At 41.8% G+C, this 25,006-nt stretch overlaps 1 protein-coding gene across 2 annotated transcripts in view; it reads left to right on the top strand.

Annotated features, from left to right (window-relative positions):
- The window catches only part of TET1 (tet methylcytosine dioxygenase 1), an 83,860-nt gene that overhangs the window by 35,376 nt on the left and 23,478 nt on the right, over positions 1 to 25,006 (top strand). For both annotated transcript variants that reach the window (XM_083505704.1, XM_083505703.1), the window contains 3 exons: positions 11,133 to 13,740; positions 15,069 to 15,159; positions 17,185 to 17,278. In XM_083505704.1, coding sequence (XP_083361830.1) covers positions 11,133 to 13,740; positions 15,069 to 15,159; positions 17,185 to 17,278 — 2,793 coding nt within the window. The remainder of the gene's footprint in view (positions 1 to 11,132; positions 13,741 to 15,068; positions 15,160 to 17,184; positions 17,279 to 25,006) is intronic.

Raw genomic sequence — 25,006 nt, forward strand, 5'->3', positions numbered from 1 at the left:
GTAACTTAAATGAACTGGATGGTCAAATGCAGGCATAGGCAAACTTGGCCCTCCAGATGTTTTGGGACCACAACTCCCATCATCCCTCGCTAACAGGACCAGTGATCAGGGATGATGGGCATTGTAGTCCCAAAACATCTGGAGGGCCGAGTTTGCCTATGCCTGGTCAAATGTAACAGTCAAGTATGGTGGCATACTGGGATAGGGAGAGTTATATTTATTAGTACAGAAGGCACTCGAAGAAATCAGAAAATGATCAGATAAACAATATAATAGCTGATAAAGTGGCACAGTCCCGTGCAGTGGCGTAGCGTGGGGGGGTGCAGGGGGGGCCGGCTGCACTGGGCGCAACATCTGGGGGTTAGGGTTAGGGGGCGCAAATCCACGGGTTAGGGGGCGCAAATTACTTGTCTTGCCCCGGGTGCTGACAACCCACGCTACGCCACTGATCCCGTGTCATTTCAGTAAGTTCTAAAAGTGCCAAATCTACTTTTGGAAAAGAGGTTGTTGAGGCCAGCTGCACAGCGGGAGTTAAAAAGCAGGAACAAGTAAGTGAGATCTAGAATCCATAATAGCAGGCGCAGTTCTAATGGAGTACTATGACGGCATACGTTTGCTTTAAAATTCAGTTGATTCTCATAAGGACATAAGACAAGCCTGCTGTATCAAGCCAGTGGCCCATCTACTCCAGCATCCTTCTCTGACAGTGCCCAACCATATGCCTGGGAAGCCTTGAAAGCAGGACCTGAGTGCAACAGCACTCTGCCCACCTGCAGATCCCAGCAGCTGGTATTCAGAGGCATATTACCTTTGACAGTGGAGGTAGAAAGGTACGCATCATAACTAGTAGCTGTTTCTAGTCTTGTCCTCCATGAATTTGTCTCATCTTTTAAAGCCTCACAGATACTCCATTGGATGTGCTCACAGTTGTTTGTTCATAATTCATTATTCCGTGCGTCAGATGAAGCAGAGCCAGTATTGTTAGGTTCTATAAACACAAGTGGGTCTATTCTAAGCAAAAGCAGGAAATGTCTAAAATAAATACTGGGTTCTATTCCTGCTTCATTTGTTTCTTGTATGAGTGGCGTTTTAAAGTGCAAGTTAGCAAAATGTTTTGTTTCCCATGTGGAAATTTCAAGCAGAGGGGCAGAAAGAGCAGTCTTTTGAGGGGGCAACAGACCTGTGAAGGGTGCTAAATCTGGAGGAGCAAGGGCTGCACGCAGAGATAGAGCACGTATAGACGCACACACATTCTTGTTGCTATTCCTGGAATTTTCTCGACATTTGAGTCTGTGTTCCTGAGCAAACAAGAAGTTGTGTATTATTTGTCCCTACTTTGTGCTGCATGGGTGCTTGTGGACTTATGGCATTGAACACAATATCTTGATATTTTAGACAACTATGATCTTTGGAAAACTGGGCTTAAAATGTCCTTCATGCTTTTGATTTGATTTTTACATTTATATCTGAAGGTGGCATATATGGCTCTGCGTGTCAGAGCAGAGCCTCCCTGAAGTTCAGCTTCTCCAACCTGCTCCAACCTGTTCTGGATGTGTTTTGGACTGGAACTCCCATCATCCCCAGCCTACACCAGCTGCTGTAGGGGCACTAAGTTGCCCTGCTTGGTTATTTTCCCTGTGGCATCTTGTTGTAGGGAAAAATATATAAAGCTGAGCTGCTGATTGGTCTTTCTCCATGCAACAGTTGCAACAAACTTTGGACACATCTGCTGACTAACACCTTCCAGTGTCTCTCCTCTTTCAGCACTGCAATATCGCCAAACTTTTCCAATTAATGTTGCAGTCTTTCCAGATGCCATCATAAGAAGGAAGAAGTAACTTGATTTCATTTTTGGGGTTTTTTAAAAACAAGCTTTTCTATATTTATTGATATTGTAGTTGCCCTCTTCTCACACACTTAAAAAAAAATTCCTCCTTGAAACAAAAAATGACATTGGGTGTTTGGGATGCTGATCTGCAAAAATAGCTATGCAATTATTGTGAGGATAGTATTATCCAAATTATTGTTCTGCCTGGTAGTTTTTGATTCTATCACTGCCGGACATTTGTTGCCCATTTAAACACAGAGATAGCAATGAGCTGGATACAAGCACAGACTGCCGTTTAAGGCTAGAAGAGGCAGGAAGAGCCCAAGCTGTGAGTAGAGGTGACCCAGTCCTACCTTACAAAGCAACAGTGTGCTCACATTTGTTTTATGTATTTTTATACTTTTATCCTACCTTTCCTCCAAGGAGCCTGAGGTGGCATGCACACTTTTAGTTTCACAGCAACCCTGTGAGGTTAGGTTAGGCAGAGAGAGAGTGACTGGCCCAAGGTCACCCAGTGAACTTCAGGACTCAGCGGGGATTTGAACTCTGCTCTTCCAGGTTCTAGTCTGACACTCTAACCACTACACCACACTGGTGGAGGCATCTTGGAATAATCCTGTAATATTAAACAGCTGATAGACCTTTTTGTTAGGAAGCTGTGGGGGGAGGCAAGCTTTGCCTTCCTTCTCTTGGGCTATCAGCCACTCCTTCACTTCCCTTTACCTGCCAGTCAGCTTGGTAAGCTATATTTGCTTCCTTTTTTCCAGAGCAGTTAAGGGAACCAAGTCTCCCTACTGACTCTCTCTGTTTTAGGACATTGGCAAGCCTTTCAGAGATCTCTTCCCCAAACACCTTACAGGTGTCTACTGTAGGCAGTATTAGCAGCCTTGTGGAACTATGTTCCCTCTGGTTATAGGGCTGGTGGTTCTGCTATGTGTGTTGCCACCATAATGTGATACTGTACTGTGGAATCTGTATGTGTAGCCTTTTCTGACAAGTGCCCCACATTGGGCAGGTGCAGTTTATTATTTGGTTATCTGCTCAGGGCAATGGCTACTTGTCACAGGCAAGTAGGCAAATTGCAAGTATAATTGGCTGTGGTTGAGATGCCTGCATTGCGGGGGTTGGACTAGATGACTCTCGGGATCCCCTCCAACTCTACAGTTCTATGATTCTGTAATGCGGGAGAAGTGTGTAACCTCTGTTCAAACAACTCTTTTCTCTACACTCCTTGCCCCTCCACCCGCCTCCTGCCCATTTGGGCTATAACATTCTTATGTAAAAGAGGACCTGCTGTTAAAAGTTAACTGACCCTTGCCTTTGCCATAAAGGTGCCAGTTCTTGCAGCAGCTTGCTGCCTTGTTGAGGTGAATGGTGCTCTGACTCCACAGTGTTGATTTTTGACAGTGAAGAACACTTTCCTTATTGCTTCTCTTTTTAAGCAACTTTGCATGCATAGTAGGTACTTTAGCAGGTGCTCAAAAAAGGCTGGGTCAGGGTAGAGGGCAGAGGCAGGTGTCATGAGTCCTGTGGCATCAGCTGGGACAGGGTGGCAATGGCAGGATGAGAACTCTGCGGTCGAGGCTCCTGAGTACAGAGTGCCCAAGATAGCGAAAGAGGCAACTGGTAATTTGGCAGAGGCAGCTGAGTTGGAGACATAGGGAGAGTTTGAGGGTTGGGCTCAGGTCCTGTTGCCAAGGATGCACCAGCAGACCCAGCAGCTGCCGCCGCCACCACCAGGAGCAGTCGCTTGTGACTGTGTGGTCCTTCTCTTTAAAAGCAGAGCAGGAGAGGTGTGTCAAGTGTTGGGACAACATCTTTGCTTATGCTTAGCCAGGTATCCTAGGACTCTGTTTATAAACCATTAATAGTAGTGTTAGAAACTGAGATAGGAGCCAAATGGCTCCTAGGCCCTGGGTTGTGGGCACCAAAACAGAATGTCTAGTCACCGTTTGGGAGAGGTGGCAACACTTTTTATTTATTATTTTGATGAGCATGAACTAATACACAATTCACATAAGTTACACATTGTTAATATCACATTTTAAACAGAAATTGTTAACACATGTTTAATTTGGTGTTTACATTACAATTTTTGATACCATACTTCAGTTTTCAAAACACACTACTCTTTATTGTTAAACTCCATAACATATTGCCTATCCTTAACATATACTTTGAGGCTTCAAAGCCCATAAATTTCCAGAATCCTTGAGTGTCAGCCAGGTGCAAAAAATGGCACCCAGACTTTTTGAGGTGTTCGCAAATGGAGAATCTTTAGGTACAAAATGTGCCTGGCGCCCTGCTAATTTCAAAGTCTGGTTAGTAGATCTGATGATGAGGCCATGTGTTGATTATATCAGTAAAGTTTTTGGGATTTCCCTAAGAGTCTTTCATCCAAGGGTGGGAACCAGGACATCCACACGTAATGTGGCTGCTCTAAACTCTCACTGTGTTCCCTGTGTTAAATGTTAAAACACCTGGGTGGTAGTTTTTGAGGTAGAGCTGAAGGAAGAGGAAGGAACGCCTTCATTTGACTTTGTTCTTTTAATAGCTCATCATAATAACATGCCGTTTATAAACTTGAATTTCTGCACTAAAGATCCTATGTGGCTGCACAGTTTCGATAAGCTGCCACTGGATCTACAAAATACTTTGTGTATTTGTTTTTGTAGCAAGATCTGAATGATTAGGCCTAATTTAATTAAAAATTATTTTGCAAAGGATCGCCATTCTGTTATTTGCTGTTCTTAACATTTTACTGATTACTGCGAAACAGCATCCTTTGTGGATCTGAGGTTATCCTAGGCGTTGCTGATGTGGTACCCTCCAGGTATTGCTGGATTACAACTCCCATCAGCTTCACCCAACATGGCCGGTAGTCGGAGATTATCTTCTCATGTATGTGTAAATGGCTAAGGAATAGGAAGCAGAGAGGGAAGGATGCAGTAGGTAGAAGGATCAATATTGTGACCCATGCTTTTTAAGTTGTTTGTAAATGTACTTGAGTTAGGGGGCAAGCAGTGAGGTAGCCAAGTTTGCGTCTGATACCAAACTGGCAGAAGTTTTCATAATGCATTCCTGGTGTAAGGCAAACTAAATATGCTTTGGTACATAAAGGGTATATTTGGGTAAATGAACCCTTGCTGGAGCTGTATGTGACCAGATCTACCACTAGTTTCCTCTACAAAGCTTCTAGTTCCCTCTGGGTAAAAGTTCTGACTACTATTAATGGTTTTCTGATGTGCCTGAAGCTGCTGGGCAGCCCACTCAACAGCCTTTTTCCATAAAGGAAAAAGCTGGAAGCAGAGCAGTCAATGAGTGGCATTGTGTCTTCATGTTTGTTTAGCAGGGTACAAATAGGTATAGCTTTGAGACCATCTGGCATTCTGCTTTCCCTGAGCAGTGCATTGGTAATACCAGCTAATAAGGAACACAGCATTGCCCTGTTGGCTTTCATCTGTTAGGTTGGGCATGGATCCAAATTGTGTTTTGTAGCTCATGGGCCCACTCCAATGTATGCCCTCTGCATCTGTAAATGAGACTAATTGAAACTGATCCAAATAAAACAAGCAAGACTGAGTTTGACATCTCAAATGCAGTTTAGGTTTGGAGTCCCAGGCTGAACCAAATGCAAGTGACTTGTTCTTGCCAAATAGATGGGGAAACCCATCCCAACTGTCATAGATGGCTTAATCTCTGTAAGGTGAAATCCTGGATTCACAGGCCCTCTCATAATTCTGAGCTGGTTAGCAGGATGGCATTGCACTGGTAAGAGACAAGGAAGATTTCAGTATAGCCTTCAAAATGCCATTTTGCAAATAAAACCAAATAACAGATTTGGCTGAAATATCCCCTTTTGTTTCTGGGTTTCAAGGCGAGGAGATATGCAGTAATAAAAAAATGGAAAATGATTCCTGCATGCCACTGGCCACGTTTACACATAATGATAAGCCAAGGTTCTTGGTTTATCTTTAACAAACGATACTTTGCACAAGCAGAGTGCCTGTGTACTGTGTACAGAGTTGTGTACTTTTTGCTCCTTTCTTTGAATGAGCAGGTAAACAAACCAGGAAGGGCATAACATCACATTATAACTGAATCTGGAATTGTGGTTTGTTTTTCCCTAGCAATACACAGTTTATAAACCAATGACAAACCTTGCTTTAAGGCTAGCTAGTGATTTGGCTTGTTAGAGAGAGATAAACAATCATAGGTTCAGATAATGGTATCCCTTTTGTGGTTTTTACCATCTCTTGTGAAGGGATCATCAAAGTGGGAGTTATCAGGTTGTGTGTACTGTGTGGTTTGTTAAACCAAGGCTGTTGACTATTGGTACCCACAAACATTGCCAATGTGTTGTAGTCCAATTTGTTGTCTGATAGCTTGGTCAGGCCATTGGAAAGTTAACCATAAGGATCAATGTATTTATCCTCTTGAGAGTTCTAGAATCCAAATGGCTTCATACCTCTTGAAGGGCAGGTGAGCCTTGCCTACGATTCTGACCAAGATTTTTGGGAGAGGGTCTCGGTTTTCAGCAGGTAATTAATTGTATGATAGCTCTAGAATTTACAGATCCCTTGCTTTTCTTCTGTACCTGCAATTCTAGACAGACACTTTCTGAATATGCACCTTGCAGCATCTGGATAACTGTATGTCCTGATACCTGATACCGAGACCTGGCTGTATGACTGGTAGGGTTTGGCCAGAATCCAATACAGTGGTACCTCAGGTTACATACGCTTCAGGTTAGACTCTGCTAACTCAGAAATATTACCTTGGGTTAAGAACTTTGCTTCAGGATGAGAACAGAAATCGTGCTCTGGCGGCGCGGCGGCAGCAGGAGGCCCCATTAGCTAAAGTGGTGCTTCAGGTTAAGAACAGTTTCAGGTTAAGAACGGACCTCCAGAACGAATTAAGTACTTAACCCGAGGTACCACTGTAATGGATAACTGACCATTCATTTGCTGCTCCCCCTGTGCATTAACAAAAGCTATAAATTGTTGGTATAATATTGCTTGGTAACTTTCATTTCATTTGTTTGTTTATTAAATTATATACCACCTTTCATCCGAGGATTGTGGGGCGGTTTACAATATAAATATACTTAACAATCCACTGAAGCTCTCTTCCAGCAGGAGACTAGTTGCCTCTTTATCATTTGGACTCTTCAGTTTGATCAAGATTGTCTTAGTTGTTGTTTTTAGAAAAGTATTACTTTGTTGAGTTTTCATAATGGTTGGCACCAAGAACAGTAAGCAGACGTCCCCTCTCTCTATTTGCAGATAACAAAATAATTGCAATTACCCTCCCAGTCTCTGGTTGTGCACTTCTTGGGTGGGAGGGGGTTCACTTAAAGTTTGTTTAGAGAGAAAGAGGGATCTGATAAAACAATACTGTTTTCTGTTTGAGCCTATCCCGTTTAAATAAGGTCTAGAGTAGCATAGAGCAACATGGTGCCCTCCAGATGTTGTTGAACTAACTCTCATCAGCCCCAGCTAGTGTGGCCAAGAGTCAGGAATGTTGAGAGTCCAACAACATCTGGAGAGAACACCATGTTGGATACCCCTGGTCTGCAGTGGGAAGAATGGAGGGACAAAGATTCAAATATGATAGTTCGAGGAAGCATAGAGTGAACAGCGTGTTTTGAGTTTAAGAAAAAGGACATTTTAGCTTTAATCTTGAAACAAATGTAATGTGTTGGCCAGAAGTCACAAGCACTCTCCTGCTCCCACCCTAACAGAGCCATAACTGGGACAGATAAGATAGGGCAGGAATAGCCCAGGAACACTCAGGACTGAGGTTGTTGCTGTTATTTATTAGACTTGCCAGTTGGTTGTTACCCAGACATCTCCAAGTGACTTACAACACATTTAAAACATACAGTACACCATAAAAACAGAACAAAGGTACTCCCATGATAGCTGCAGGAGACTTTGGCATTCAAGTTGAACTTAAATGACTATTTCAAACAGTACTAATACCTTCCATGCTGTGTACCATGTGTGAGACAGGTAGTGGAAACAATGCTTTGTGGATGGTTGAACTCAGTTGCCTGCTTTTCAGTTAAGATTTGTGGGTTGGCACCCTTTGAGCTTTGCCACGCCGGAGCTATTTCACATGTCATTCTTGTTCCCTATCAGAGCAGAGAGGAGCAGTGGTTCCTCCATGGGACCCAGAGGAGCTTCACATATTACCTGAGCAGTATACATCACACTAAAGGGGGGCAGAGGCCAAGAGGGGCCTGCGCTTTCTATGACAAGTAGCTTGCATTCCCCCTCTGCCAATTCCTGGCACCTTGAGCATATTTGAAAGAAAGGCACTTTTTGCATGCAAAATGTACCAGAGTCATAAACTACACATTTTAAAAAGAAGGCTGCAATCCTTTATCTAACGGCGCTGCCACTGCTGATTTGTGCAGAATGGAACTGTATTGCAGCGACTCGTAGCTATAGTGAGAATGTCGCTTCAGATGAAGTCTAGACTGCAGCATGAGCATGTGGCCAATTTGAATGAAGTTTGGGTCAAAGAGGAGAACTTTCTTCAATCTACCCTTTCGTGCTTTGATACCCCTGGTTCAAATTCACTTGCTTTGGACTTAATGCACCTCTTGTGACCCAGCCCGCTCCATTTTTGGATGCAGAGAAGTAGGAGATAAGCTCAGCTTGTTGCAAAACATAACATGTTTTTTTCTTGGCTTGATTTCCCTTCCATCTTTTTTAGGGTACTCTGATGTGCTGGGACTTTCTGCAGGTGAACCTGCAGATTAGCATCTGTTTCAGTTTGATATAGAAGTTGAGGTGCAGGGGGAGTGGGTGATTGACAAGGAGCAGACTTGAATAGTTTCATACGCAACACTGTTTTGCAAACTGGCTGCATTTGACTTTACAGCTGTTTTAATACATAGCATGACTTTCCGCCTGCCCGCCTCTGTACTGGAGGCAGCTTTTCTTTGTTCATTCTGCCTCCCTGTCCTTGTATCTGGCCTGCAAGGAGTTAACTCCAGCTCAGTGAGTGCTGGGCTCCCGGCTGCTGTTACGCTACAGTGGAGGACCAGCCCAGACACTGGCTGCTGGTGTTGCTGGGGGGAACGGAATCAGTGACGGCAGTAGTGCAGCATCAGCCGGCTGTTTGTGCACATCACCAGCCAGCGGCTGAGGGGAAATAAAACTGAAAGCCCTTGGATGCAACAGTGTTGCTTGAAAGAAGCACCAGCACCCATGGACCAGGTTGGCATCCTGGCAGCAGGCAAGCTGAACTGGGTTCATACCCTTTTGACCTTCTCCCACTTTGAGTCGGATGGAGTGATGAAGTAGCAGGGAGCAATGCAGAGTTGGGCTTGGAGCCTAAAACAGTGAGTTGGGGTTGGGAAGAGGTTGGCTGGGGGGGGGGGCATAAAGGGTATTCTTGCAGCTCATTGCTTTTCAGGCACAATCTTCAGGGAAGCTGATTCTTTGTTTCTACAGCAACAGCGCAGGCTGGAGCAAGTGTTGAAACTGCTGTTTTACTTCGGCTTTCAGGCTCAGTTTCATCCTGTTCCTGGGTCAAAGCTAGAGATTACATATAAAAATTGCGGGTGGGGGATCTGTAGTACAGAACTTCTGCCTTTTCAGGAAACACTTTTAAGGAATGCGAACCTTCAGGAATATCACCACTGAAAGCTTTACAGCACTTGGAAACATAGCGTTGTTGGTCCTAGACAACTGTCCCCAGCAGTAAGTCCGTCTTCTATGCTCCTGCTGCATAAATAGTGTTTATGTGTTGCAACTTAGGTAGCTGCCCTATACCTGATTGGACCATTGGTTCATCTAACTCAGCATTGTTCTGTACACTAACAGGCAGTGGCTTTTCAGGGTTTCAGGCAGGTATTTCTCCCAGCCTTATCTGGTGATGCTGGAGGTTTAATGTGGGATCTTTTGCATGCACATCTCTGCCACTGAGCTTTGGCCTTTGCCCTTTGTGTGCCACATTTCCATACTATCATTCTTATCACCCTGATAATATCCCATTCATAGAAAGCACCCCCTGCTAAGCACTATGTCACCTGCACAGCAGCAAACCAGTGTCCCCCAAATTTTAACTACTTTACTTCTTCAATTTTTCTTTCTGTACACTTAAAGAGCCTGGGACAAAAAGGAATTGATTGATTTTTGCCACTGGTGTGCTTATTTGTCCTAGCTAATGTTAACATATTGGGATAAAAGAATGTTCCGTGGGGTTTTTCAAACAAAAACTGATTTGGGGAAACAGGCGTACCCAGATATTTCACCCTTGGTTAGGGGCATTTTACTACTCCAAGATAAACTGGAATGTAGGTTGTGGTATGAAAACCATTTATGTTAATTTTTTTAATGGGTGAAGGTAAATCTCTGTGTGACTCAGTATACTGGTGTTTTACCTCTTCACGTTTTATATAGCAGAAGTCAACCCCCTTTCCACCCCTTTGCAAATAATGCAGTTCCATACCTGTGACAATATGCAGTGTGGTCCCAAAGTTGATTTTGTCTTTGTTGCAAGTCTGAAATCCAGACTTCTCTTTCCATCTTCAGAAAAAAGCACCAAACCTTCAGAATGTACAGTATTAGCTGACCTGTCCAATTAAAAGGACTCTGGTTGATGATCTTTGTTTCCAGTAAAATGTCTACCCCATTACATGTGGCTGATGAAGAATTTACAATAGTGTAATAAAACTTTAAAATGGCAAAAGGCAGATTATTGTACATTATAGACCAATGTGGATGAGTTTGGACTCCAATATTCATAATAAGATGTTTGGTAAAGGCAATATTCTGATGTTTGAATAGCTCTCAAATGTAGAATTGATAAGGTGGAATATTCCTCAACATACCTTGTAGTCCACCTCTTCCCTTTTCCTGATAATATGTACACACTGTTTCCTCAGTCACAGACCACTGAACCAACCCCAAGACACACATTAACTTAGGCAAAAGTTAGGCTTCAGGGTGCAAGTGTTACCTACAGTTACTGTATACTCTCTCTATATTGGAAAAAACCAAAACTTTATATAACATGCTCCTAAACTTTTTCTCTCTCACACACAATTTTTATTTCAGTGGAAATCACTGAATTGGTACCTCCACCCTTGAAAAACAATCCTAATCTCCTTTATTTGGAAGCAAGCACCTTCCTTTGGGCCGCATTCTCACACTACCACTGCTACAGTGTTGCATTGCTGATGTTTAAATACTTTTGCCCATAAAAAGGTTAATTAGGGTAGTTCCGATGCATCTGTATATTCAGGAATAACAGCATTGGCTAAAACTATTTTTGTGTTGTTTTTCAGGGAGACTTAGAAAACAAACCAGTCAATGGCTGCAGACCAGAGCTCATGGACTGTGTTGCCCACGGCCATGGCGAAAAACCCAAGGTGAAACCAAGCCATTTGCTGCCTTGGGAAAATGTACAGGCAGATGAAAAGGGAAGTATGACTGGCTTAGAAACGGAGAAGTGGGCACAGAATGAGAAGCCATCGCTTAGCGTCCATGTGAACGGTGACCTCTGTAGAGCTAGAGCAAGGAATGAGAACTCGAAACATTTTGAAAAGGATCCAAAAGCTGTCCATTCTTCCAACGTGTTAGATGACCCCAAAAAGTTGCTTGCACAAACTGTTAGAAATGGCATTAAAAGCATTCCTTATTCACCAGCAGAATGTGACTTGTTGCTGAAAAAAACAGGTGCTGATCCAGCAAACAGCTGCCCAGAAAGCAACTTGGATGCCTCTTTGGGTTGCGCTGCTCAGCTGAACAATATCAGCACTTTGACAACTGGAACATGTGGTGCTCTTCCAGAAAAGAAGGATCGTGTTCTAGCGCAGCAGACAGAAAACTCTAATGCCATTCAGGAATCTGAGAACTCACTTTTACAAACTATTTCACTTTTAGATCTTCAGGACAAGCCATCTTGCACTCCCGTGCATGACAAAGATGGCTGCCTTTATGATGGTGCTTCAAATGGTGCTCCAAGCAAAGATTTGCAACCTGAAGATTTGTCACTTCAGTCAACTTTTTTATCTCTGATTAAAAACCGGAATTTAACTGTAGAACAGGTTGTAGCTATTGAGGCATTGACACGCTTGTCGGAAGTCCCTTCAGGAGCTCCCTTACCAGCTAAACCAGAAAGAGTTCAGTGCACAGAAGAGCAAAGTTCACATTCACTTAACAATTACAAAAAGGATAATTCATGTTTCTTGACATCATCTGCATTGAAAGTAATCAAAGGAAGTTGTCCACAGAAGGACCAGCAGCTCTTTCCTCATGCTCCTTCGCAGAGAAGAACCCTTCCTAAAAGTCCCTTGACGTCATCTGCATTGATAGCAATCAAAGGGGCTTGTCCACAGAAAGACCAGCAGCTCTTTTCTCATGGTGCTTCACAGAGAAGAATCTTTCCTAAGAGTTTGCTTTACAATGGTCAAGGTGCTATTTCTGAATTCCCCAGTAAAACCACTGGTCCGTCTAGCTTATTGCGTAGGCTACATTTCTCCCCACGAGATACCAAGTCTTTATCTGCGTTAGTGTCTGGTGGAACTTCAGGTCATACTACCAAGAAACACCCTCTTTATCATAAAGCTGCCATTGGGCCATGCTCCAAAATCTCAAGTGTTGTCAAACAGCGGAGGAGCAGAGTAGACATGCTTGGAAAGTGGGAGGGGAAGGCTGTCCATGGCTCAAATTCAAAAAGTAATTCTGTATTTAGGGGAAATATTCATAGCCAGGATGAGGAAGAGGTAGCCACCCAATTAACTCAACTTGCAGCAATAATTGAATCAAGCAAAGCAAGCCCAGACCAGAAGACATCGCTTCTCAGTCGAATACCACCCGATATGCAACCAAAACATAAACAGGACCAGTGCCTATTGCAGAAGAAACAATCTGTATTTGTAAGGAACAATTATAGTCCATTGTTAGTCAAGCAAAGGCAACCAACACGGAAAAATGAAAAACCAGTACCGAGGGCAAAAAGATTAAAAAAGAAGCCTCAAGTAATGCCTGACCAACAAAATCAGCTACAGCAAGATTGCCATCTTAGTGAATTACAGGACATACCGAAAAAGCCTTCTAAACTACGCAAGGTTGGTCGTAACACGTCACAGGATTCGAAACTAACTGCTTTGGGGAAAAGATCTTCTAAAGCCAAAGTACAGAAGGCATGGAATCGGAATACTTTGTCATCACAACAAAAAGCAGCTGCATTATTTCTTCCCAAAACTCAAATAATATACCACAGGCCTTTGCCTGCTTCAACACAAGACAAAGTGAAAGACAAGTTGTTTGGCTTTGAAATGGTGCCTGAGCACATAAAAACTATGGGCTCCAATGAGGCACGGGGCACCAATCCTCCAGGTGCTGCCCCAGATGCTCTGCACCATAGTGGCCTGCTCTCCAATAGTCTTCTGACTGTCCCTCACTTCGAAGCAAAATCCTGTTTGAACCAAGGAAGTGAAAATGTACAGATGTTTACAGAAAAAGACAAGAATTCTCAGGTACAGCAAACAATGAACATGGCTCAGATGCATCCTTTGCCTCAGATCTTTGGTCAAAGAGCAGATGAAATGTGCAAGGAAAACCAAGCAAAACTTGAATGCGGTGCTGTGGAACAACAAATGGGCCAGAAATTGCAAACCATGTCCATTAACTGTAGCTTAGCCTCCCCAGGGGAAACCTTGCAGGCTCTCAGGAAAGCAGAGTGTGCAAGTGAAGTTACAGTTCCAACATCAAGAAGCTTGGAGACTGAGAACACACAGAGAACAGGGATCTTAGGGTGTTCTCCAACAAAGAATACACTCAGTAGTTTTCTTGAATCGCCTATGAAGTTCTTGGACACCCCTACAAAGAACCTAATCGATACACCTACAAAGAAAGGACAGACTGATTTTCCAAGCTGTGATTGTGTTGGTAAGTGTAATTTGGTTCATTTTGCATGGAGTTCTGAAAGTTTTCTCACTGAGGATTCCTTTAGAATTTTTATCTTGCAAATGTTGCCTCTTGCCTGCTCTGATGAAGTGAGTCACCAAGTCTCCACCATGTAAGTGAAAAGATGACTCTATATCACTCCATATACTAATCAAGTAACTGCTTGATTACCTGAATTTACCATCTGGTTGTGACTTCCAACAGTAGTGGAAGAATTTCCAGTTACCTAAAGAGTTGATGTTATCAGTTGAAAATACTTCTTCAGCCCTGCACTTCAGGGAATTGCTGGCTTCCTGTTTCTCTGCAATAAACAGGGAGGAAAATTGTTTTTGTTGGTTTGTTGATAATTAGGGAATAACAACCTTTATAAATAATGCAGGGGGGGTATCTTTATCACTGCCCTCTTTGGTTGTCTCATTTAATTCCAATGTGTCCTTGGTAAAAGCGGTATGTTATTTACCACATTTCTCCGTCTATAAGACGCCCTCATGTATAAGACACCCCCCCCCCATATTTTTGGGGAGTCAATTTTAGGAAAATGAGGGGAGATGGCCCAAAGTTGTTGAACCTCTCCCCCCACGCAGCTGCGGGCAGGAAACACTCCCTAGATCATTTCCCACATGCAGTGGCATTGGGGGAAGTTGCACTCCCGCCAGCCATCCAGTTAGGAGCGCAACCTCCCCGATGCCGCCGTGCGCAGGAAACAACCCAGGGACTGCCCGCTGTGCGCCACGGCATTGGGGGAATTTGTGCTCCTGTGCAGATGGCTGGGGGTGCACAGCTTCTCTCCCCCCCCCCCCGTAGGCAGGAAACACCCTCCAGATCGCTCCCCTCTCGCTGCAGCATCGGGGGAAGCCGCGCTCCTGCCAACGAGCTGGCTGGCGGCGCAGCACTTCTCCCCCCCCACCGCCGCCATTATCGTTGTATTGGACGACCCCAGTTTTTTGATGTGTATATATGCATTTGGCTCCTGTTCTTCAGTATCTGAAAGGGAATGAAGTATTATATTAATGATAAACCAGTTAACAATAATAAACTTGAATCTAGTTCAAAATGTGAACATTTTCAAAAGATTACACAGCATTTCTGTTTTGATAAAGGCTCCATTGTTAATCCCATCAATATTCCTCAGCCTTCTCAGACTTGGAGATCCACCAAGTCTTTTAACTCCAGCCTGGAGTGTATGACATGCCTAATAAATATTTTACTGTATATGTTTATCTTTCTCCTCTTTAAAAAAAGAACACAACTGTATGTGTGTACTCGGTACATGAAATAATTTTAACAGCTATTTTTAATTATTTCTGTAGAGCAAATTATAGAGAAGGATGAAGGGCCATATTATACACACCTTGGAACGGGACCAAGTGTTGCTGCAGTCAGGGAAATAATGGAAGACAGGTGAGAAAATACATATCAGTGAGTAAAGGTTGAATAAATATAGGCATAGCGCTATACACCCCCCCAAAAAATAAATATATATGATGATAGTATAAGTGGTTTATAACTTATTTTTTTTCTTGCGGTACTTACCTAAGGCCTCCCTGTCTGATTATACTAGGTCAGAACTACAATATCTGTATTTGAGCTATAGTAACTAGAATGCTGCTGCTTTTTGAGTGCTGACTCTGTCTTCAGGAAAGGGGTTGAGACTCTCATAAGCCAGTTGGTGTTAGGAGTTGGACAGGAAGTGGGTATGTGACATGGTGTGCTGAGGTCTGGAAGAGTCATCTCTTCTGTGTTGGTTTCTTAGGACTGTATCCAAGGCAGATGGTCAGTCACAGGAGGTAAATAAAGGACAACGTGGCCAATTGTAGTACTGGGCTGGAAGCCAGCTAGAGCTTGAGGGAAGTTCAGATACCATCTTGACAAAGGAGAGAGACCAAATGATTTCCTGAACAAGAGTTGCAAGGTGCATGCTTTCCTTTTCAGAGCCACATTGGCAGTTGCTTATCATCAGCTACAATCCAGAGTTCTCATTTAGGTGTGCCTAAGGAATTGGGTATGCCCATCAGGACTTCTGATTGCTTTCTTTGAATAAGTTTCTTTGAAGTGCAGCATCCCATGCTGCATCATGATATGCTTTCCACATACTCCAGATACTGAGTATGTGGTCACCTTAACATACTTACACATTTAGTACGGCCCAAGCTTTCATGGACACCATGTCAGATGAATCTAGTACTATAGTGCTAGGGTGGATTGCATCATCATGCTATTCCAGACATTCTGAATGCTGCCTGCCAGACGGAATGACACTCTCCTTCCCCCCGGCATGCTGTTCTGGGGATTTTCCTGAGTCCATTTCAGGGGGCATATGGGAAGAGGAGGGAAGCCGCATTGCACAAGCAGAAGTCATTGCACAGCACTTCTGGTGAGAGGGCACATGGCGTAGGTTAATCCCATTCTTATTTTGTTGGAGTTCTCCATGTGGTTAGGTTGAAGATCTGGTGTGTTTGTAAAGTGTAAATGTTTTACTTTGGGCTCCCACATTTAGTAAATTTTTTGGTTGGATTAACAGAATGTATTAAATTGGCTGGAAAGGTGCCACAATTACTTGGAAAGCAGATCTTAAATGTTTAAAAGGGCATTTTTCATTCAGTTGCAAATGGGGAAGAAACATTCTCTTTCTCGGTCTCTCTCTCTCTGGAGGGAATGCCTCTTTTTAAAGGTTCCTGCTATAACATTTATTTGATAAAACCATTGTTATATTAATGTGCAAACATATGCAGATTTAATTGGTTGAACTACAGTTCATATGATCAGCTAAGATAATTGATGACAGCCCTAGTTTTTAGTAGCAGTTATTGGGTGGGATAGAAAGAACTGGGATTAAGAGGACAAGATAGGAATGGTTCTCTAAAGTACTATAGTCAAAGTAGTGTATGCTAGCAATGAAAAGTGGTTTTTTATTTCAGTGGCACAGAAGGGGTAGTAATAATAATAATTTTATTATTTATACCCTGCCCATCTGGCTGGGTTTTCCCCACCACTCTGGGCGACTCCCAGCAGAATAGTAAAAACATGAAACATTAAAAACTTCCCTAAACAGGGCAGTTTTCAAACGTCTTCTAAAAGTCAGATAGTAGTTTATTTCCTTGACATCTGAAGGGAGGGTGTTCCACAGGGAAGGCACCACTACCAAGAAGACCGTCTGCCTGGTTCCCTGTAACTTCGCTTCTTGCAGTGAGGGAACCAGCAGAAGACCCTTGGAGGAGGACCTCAGTGTCTGGGCTGAGCGATGGGGGTGGAGACGCTCCTTCAGGTATACTGGGTCCATTCCTAAGGACTGAGGAAGGGGTTAATAGCTGCCTTCCCCAAGTGGTGGTGGGCATAAGCTTGGAAGGGGCCTGTTGCTTCTCTACTTGTTAACGGAATTAATTACTAGGACATTTCATAATCCTTACTAGTTTTTCCTTTCTACAGATATGGAGCAAAAGGAAGTGCTGTAAGAATTGAGGTAGTTGTGTATACAGGCAGAGAAGGAAAAAGCTCCCAAGGGTGTCCAATTGCCAAGTGGGTAAGTTTTTGTTTTATAGTAATATATCTTTATTTGTATTCTTGAAATTCATTTTTTTATTGCAGCTATGGTACTTAAGGCCCATGAAGTGCTTTTTTCTTAGTGATCAAAGCGCTATTTATTTATACATTAAAATAATTTTGTTACCCCCTTTGAATCAAAAAGGTTGCACAATGTGACCAATGATCAAATCTAAGCCAGTCAACCAAGAATGAATGAATGAATTGAATTAAAAATCAGCAGCAGTAAACAAAACAAAAACCAGCAGGAAAAAGCTTACGAGCTGCTTAGTAGAACATCCAAAGACAGAAATTACTATTGGGACTGAAGTTTTGCTTGGGTTTTTAGCCTTATCCAATCCCACACTGAGAACTTCTATTGCCTCCCTAGACAATGCAGGGTGGCATGGGTATTATCAGCATACTGGTCTCACTGCACACCAAACCTCTGGATTTAATCTTGGTAAGTTTTACAGCTGTTCTATGACAGGGCAGTATTACTGTCACGATACAAACAAGAGGCCTGAGGCTGAAGGTGATTGGTTTGCCAAAGGCCAAATGGGTAAGTTCATGACTGAGCTGGGATATGAGCTGTAGACTTCTCAGATCACAGCTTATGTTACTAACCACTATGTTACACCAGCCACCTGTAAGCCACACCTTGTTCACACAGGCATATTGGGTTTATTTCAATAGTTAGTCCAGTTTTTATTAAATGGCTTTGTTCTGAAGATTATGGATATCAGCAAATTAATCCCTAGGATGGGTTGTAGCATCTACTATACCAGCTTGGGGTCCTAAACTATGGTATTATGCTGCCTTCCTCACAGTGTATGTGTGGGTGCTAGGTACTGTCTTTGTGTGTGAACTCTGCATTTTAAAACAATGCAAGAACCAGGTGTTCCAGTTTGCTATGTGCCTTAAATCTGGCGTCTGATTTTGAACATGGAATATCAATTTGTTATTCCTTACCAATAAACCATTTAACGTGACAGCTGTTGGAATGAGTCATTCTGCAGTGCTTTTTTGCCCTTGTTTGTACCTGAACTGATAATGAAGCATTCTAAAGTAAATGCCACTGCTCCCATTATCTTACCCCTGCTCACATGCAGGTATTTACACCATTCAAATAAAATTAATTTCTGAGTAAACTAACCCCTGTTTCTCTTCTTGGAAAATTAAGAGCAAATTAAGGTTTGTTCGGTGTCAGTTTATTATATAACTATGCACATAGGTTAAGATCTATTTTGCTCTGAGCTTTGTATTGTGGTTTCAGTATTGAAAGTGAATGCCTGTGTTGATTCTCTTCCATTTTAATTCAGCGGCATTACCTAAGCTGCGCAGTTAGGATAGCACAATGAAATAGCTTATTTGGAGCAGAGTTGTCTGTGGACTGGTAAACTCTATGCCACTTTCTGTGTTAGTAGGAAAACTTATGTTATTCACAGAGATTCACTGGCTTAAGTGTGGGCTTCAAATTTGTGCTAAGAACTAATTTAAGGTGAAACAATAATGGCAATTTGTTGTGCTTTGTTCTTATAGAACAAACACTGGAGAACCAACACTGGCCATTGTGCTCAATATAAGCGTAGACAACACTGAAGAAAACTAAATTTTAAAGAATTTTTCCTGCATTTTTAAAAATGTTTAAAGTATTTATATATGAATGAATTACTAAGTTTCCAAGCTGTGTACATAAAAATTAAAAAGCATACAATGGACAAGATGGATTGAAACAATTGTATTCTGTTATTATAGACTGTGGTCATCTATAACGCCAAACTTAATATTTGATATTTATATAGTTTATATTTTTGCTGAATTGGTGTTAAATATGTGCTCTTTGTGGGGTTTCCCTTGAGATTAGTTTGGAAGTTGCAGCTAGTGCAGAATGCTGTGCCCCGGTTATTGTGTGGAATACCTGGATGGGCATGTGTTACATTGTGCTGAGGAAACCGCGCTGGCTGCCCATCAGGTACTGGGCCATGCTGAAGGTCTTGTTGTTAACATATAAATAAACAGCTCAGACCAGGATACCTGAAAGACTGCCTGCCCTTGTATATAGGCCTGTAGGATCAATCAGATAATCTGAGGAAATTCTTGTAGTACTGTACCCTACAGAATGTCATAGGGTCATGATATGAAAATGGGCATCTTCTGTTATTGCCCTGCATTAAGAAATACCCTTTGCTGTAAGTGAAGCAGCAACCATAAGTTGTTTCAGATGTTTTGTGAAGTCAGATATTTTCGCCCAGGCTTTCCCTGACCCATAAGAATCTCATCCTGCTTTCGGGGTTGTATCCAACAAAGTCATCCATGATGCTTTTATACTACTGCTTTATTTTTGTTGTAATTATATTGTTTTTATGCTGTACACCAGTTAAAGAATTGTAAAAGTATTAAGTGGCATATATCTATATATCGGGAGGGATGCGGGTGGCACTGTGGGTTAAACCATAGAGCCTAGGGCTTGCCGATCAGAAGGTTGGTGGTTCAAATCCCCATGACAGGGTGAGCTCCCATTGCTCGGTCCCTGCTCCTGCCAACATAACAGTTCGAAAGCACGAAGTGCAAGTAGATAAATAGGTACCGCTCCGACGGGAAGTTAACCAGGGTTTCCGTGCATTGCTCTGGTTTGCCAGAAGCGGCTTAGTTATGCTGGCCACATGACCCAGAAGCTGTACGCCGGCTCCCTTGGCCAGTAAAGCGAGATGAGTGCTGCAACCCCAGAGTCGTCCTCAACTAGACCTAACAGTCAGGGGTCCCTTTACCTTTATATATCGGGAGTGAGAGAGAGAAGAAATTATAATGATTTAGGATGTATTTACACTATTGGGGACATTTCTCCCCAACTTTTAAGCACTTATATTGATTTTGTAATTAAAAACAATGCAAATCATTTGAAAAAAATCAGATATCCTTGCACCTAGATAATTTCAAGGTTGCCAGGAAGCAGTATATTTCAGCCATCAAATGCCTGGGTGAATATGCAGGCTTTTAAATTCCTTCTGAATGTTAATAATGAGGAAGGGAGATGTACCTCACCAGGGAAAGCATTCCATAAATGAGGAACTACCAAGATGGCGGGCACCACCAACAGGGCCTCCCCCACTGACTGTAAGACTTGAGATAGATGATATTGGAGGAGGTGCTCATTTAGGTACTTGGGTCCCAAGCTATAAAAGACAGAAATGAAAAGTCTCAAGAATAGATAACATTAGTGAGAATGGGGAATAGTGTAATATATACAGTTTGGAAATTATCTGTAATTATCTGCTAAAGCAGCAAGATGAACCTCAGTAGTCTGTATTTGACCATCTTCTAAAAGCTTCATCCTGTTTTTCTGTCCTGTGGCTTTGAGCTGTTCCTATAGTTTGTCTCCAATTTCAAATTCCCTTAGAATTGTAGAGTTGGGAGGGACCCTAAGGGTCATCTAGTGCAACCCCTGCAATGCAGGAATCTCAACTAAAGCATTCATGACAGATGACCTATCTCTGCTTAAACACCTCCAATGAAGGAAAGTCCACCACCTTCCGAGGGAGTCTGTTCCACTGTCGAAATTTTAAATTATAAAATTTAACGCTGTAAAGAAAGTGTGGAAGATCAGTGTTTTTATTCAATAGACCCTTGTTCAATAGAACCACAAGGTCCTTTCTGCAGTCTATATCTGACTGGTCTCTTAAATGTCATCTTGGTGTGATAAGGATTATAATGCATTGAAGAAGCTACAGGGTACAATTAAGAGAGAAAACAAAGCTGCAGTTAGGATCTTTTTAAAAAGCTGAAGTGCTCAGCACTTTCCTGCATTCTAGACAGTGGTCTCATTTTCACATCCTTTAAACCGTAGTTAAACTAAACTATGGTTTCAAGAGTAACAGGCAGGATGCGGCTGCACCTTACTGAAACCATGGGCATTTTGCTTGTTTTCCACCCCTGTTGGGAGCTAAGCTTGTTTGGAGGAAATGAATCACAAGCTCAAGTTCAGAGGTAACACTTAGCCAGACCATGGCGACCTAGCTCCTGGCAGCAATAAGAGCAGGATAGAAGAGACATGTATGCTTCATGTTCACCTTAAAATCACAGTTTAGTGTAATTGTGGTTTAAAGTGTTGTGCATATCAGACCAGCAGAGACTTGACTTTGCATATCTACACTGTGCCATTTCATTTAGAGCTTACTGTTCTTATCTGTATTATATTTTCATGTCACAATCTTTCAGTAGTGATTGGACCAGACATCCAGAAAATTTAAATCCATGGTTGTATCTTTGGTGATGGAAGAATAAGTTAGAGATCTTGCTACATGAAGGTTTGAGCAATGTGTCAGAGTTCAAATAAATTGCCACAATTTACATTCTTCCCCTGGGGCTGGTTAATGCATACCTCAATTCCTATTTAGTTTTTGCCGCATTGTTGCTTTTTATACTGGCGGATGACACACTTGGTGTATTTGCACATAATGCTAAGCCATGACTTGTTCTCCCAACCTTGGTTTGCTTCCTCTTGCCTTGTCCCTTTGAGTATCTGGGTTGGGGTGCCAAGCATTCCATGGTTGTGTTCAAGCATAATGCTAAAACCAGACATGATTTTTAAGCCAATAACAAGCCACAGCTTCATATTGTGGTTTGCTGGCCGAAAGCAAACCATGGTTAGACTGCTGGGCTGAGTCCAGATATTCAAACAAACTGTGGCTTAATGTTTTGTGCGAACCAGGCTGTTATAAACTGATATGTTTTCAAGTGTTTTATTGACTGGAGTCTTTTCTGGGTTCCATTTGTCTTGCACACATTGTAAGCCACTGCTCTGCAGTCTTTCTTAGAGTTGCTGTCTGTCACTGCAGGCAGATGGAATCTTGTCTGCAGGATGTTCCATTTTGGAATTAACTGCCCTAATCTATACTGCCGTAGAGAGAAGCTATTTTACCTTATGTCTGGATTCCACATTAGTGCAATTCATTCTATCATTTATATGTGTGTGAACCCATGCACGTTCATATTAGTTAGTTGGCTGATGTTGAAGGGACAGTCTACATCAAGTAATATATATTCACAGAGAACTTATTCCTTATTCCAGAGCTCCTGCCAAGGGTTGAGACAGTTGCTTCAGCAATCTAAAAGAGATATTTCAAGTAAGTAGAACCCAAGCAGTTAAAACTGCTGCAGGAAGTATGCTTGCCCATGGCATTAATAAGTGCATTCTAGACATTGGGGTATGTGGTTTTGTAAAAATGGATATTTTTAATAATTTATTTAAGCAATAGTCTTTTACATATACAAGTCAATAACATTGGAAGATTTAAGTATCTCTAGAATATTTGATCATGCAAGATCCTAAAAGTACTCCTGCATAATGACTGCTGATTATATGCCATTATGAAACACCAACATAGTGGGAAGGTATTTCAAGTTTGAAGTATGTTGAAATGCCATCTATTACTTGCTCATTTCATATTCAGGAGTCCCCAGTGTGTAGGAAAAGTGGAAAAGGAGAACATCCTTGAGATAAATTCAGGCTACAGCAGGTTCTCTAGCATGTAATTTAGCAGAAAAGCAGACAATCTAAAAGGCCAATTAAAAAATGCAGAAGTAGCACATGGTTCAGTGCTTCCTGTACTGTACCATTTCAAACTTTAGTTGAGGGGGAGATCGTATACTTTCATGATCCTCTGCATTTGATGTTTTTAATAATGAGAAAGATAGTGCTTTGAATGTGTTCAGTTATTCTGTTGTTTGTGGTTCCAAATAAAAATTCTCATTTGCTTGAAGATGTAAGTGGATTTGTTCAACATCATGATTTGAAACAATTAAGTTACCAAGAATGATTCCTAAGAATGGGACGTACTTTAACTTTTTGCATGAGTTTGTGAGTAATTGTATGTCTGTAAAGGTGAGCAGTATAGGCATGTTGCATATAGAGACAGTCTGAAGCTAAACTGATCTCAGTTTGGCTGGTGCTTGGATGGTACACTGCTTGGGAATTTTGTAGGTAACCTTGAGTCCCATGGAAGAAAGGCAGGATATAAACTTTTTTTAAAAAAAGGATGAATAACCTAATCTGCAGTCACATGTTGAAGTTTGAACATGGTTGATTTACAGTAGGGTGAAATTCAAAAATAAAAACCTTATGTCAATACAGCTCCACAACTGTTCTACCCAGGAAGTTTGCAGAACATTGTGGTTACTGGGATAGTAGGCAGTACTGCGAATTCCAGTATACAGTGGTACCTCAGTTTACGAACTTAATCCATTCCAGAAGTCCGTTCTTAAACCGAAACCGTTATTAAACTGAGGCACACTTTCCCTAATGAGGTCTCCTGCCGCCGGTGCCCTTCCACCATTCGGATTCCATTCTTAAACCAAGGTAAAGTTCTCAAACCGGGACACTATTTCCGGTTTTGCGGAGTTCGTAAACTGAATCGTTCTTAAACAGATCTGTTCTTAAACCGAGGTACCACTGTAATGTGATGGTGATAATAGAAATTCTGAGAAATTAGTTTAATTTCACTGCACACAGGTGGTGTGGTGACAATAAAGGTTTATTCTTGTTGTTGTTGTTGTTATCATTGAAATTTACAAGAATAATCAATCATACCACTATTTTTATAGACTTAGTGATATTATGAAAATCAGCACTGGTTTCATTTTAAGTATTGAGGGATGTATACTATTGAGAGACCATTTTAAGAGAACGTTGAGGGTAAATTCATTTTGATTTCATTACTGAAGATGTGAAGTTACAATTCTGGCATGCCTTCTGTAAAATTCAGTAAAAAAAAAAAAGAGTAGTAGACTTGGTAGACCTGTTTTAATACTTTTTCATTCCCAGTCATAGCATCAAGCAAAAAATAAAATTATTTTAGCAAAGCCATAAATACATAAATAAATGCACTTATAACTCATAGTTCTACTAACAGCTAAGCTACAGCTGGCTCAATCCAACATTTAAACCAATTATAAGGTACAGCCCTACAACTAAGCAATCCACAGTGAATTATAGTTGTTTGTTCTCCAATAGGCCTTAGATTTTCACACTGCCCAGAAAGGATCATAAGTGTCTTTAAAAGTGTGATTCAGAATTGCCCCAGGTGGTTTGGGAATCTTGGGTATTTGGAAACATCAAATGTTTTAACAAAAATACTTTAAGTAGAATATGTATTTGGAGGAGACATGTTGAATTTAGGGGTGCCTCCTTCCCCGACAGAACCTACAACAGTTGCATGGCATGCAGAAATTTCATTGCTATGCCTTTATGCTGTCAAATATGTGCAATGATTTGAAAACCTGCTCACACTGAATTTCTGCAGCTATTAAAAGTACAGAGTCTGTGTTGGTCAAAAAAATGGCATTGTGGAATACAACTCAGTGAGAGACTGGATCATAAGGCTTCTGGTGTATTTTAGCAGTTTAAATCTGATATCTTACATTGAATAATTGCTACGTAACCTGCTGCTAGTAGAGTTGAATACAGAACCTGCTACTTTGCTAAAATTGGTTGTGAATCTATTTGTGCTGACCATCTCTGTTTAGTACTTCAAGGTTGTACTTTTACAAAGGAATAAATAGCATAGGAGGTTGTTTCTAAGACAAATGAGCTGGTAATGCCTTTGTTCCAGGGTCATAAGTAACTGCTAAAATGTGTGGGTGTAGATCACATTTGGGAAATCGGTAAGCCACTTTGCGTCCTTAGCTGACTTTCATGTGTGGCCTGTAGGCCCACTGCCCAGCTTATTAG

Source organism: Podarcis liolepis (genome assembly GCF_965112155.1).
Source record: "Podarcis liolepis genome assembly, chromosome: 5".
NCBI lineage: Eukaryota > Metazoa > Chordata > Lepidosauria > Squamata > Lacertidae > Podarcis > Podarcis liolepis.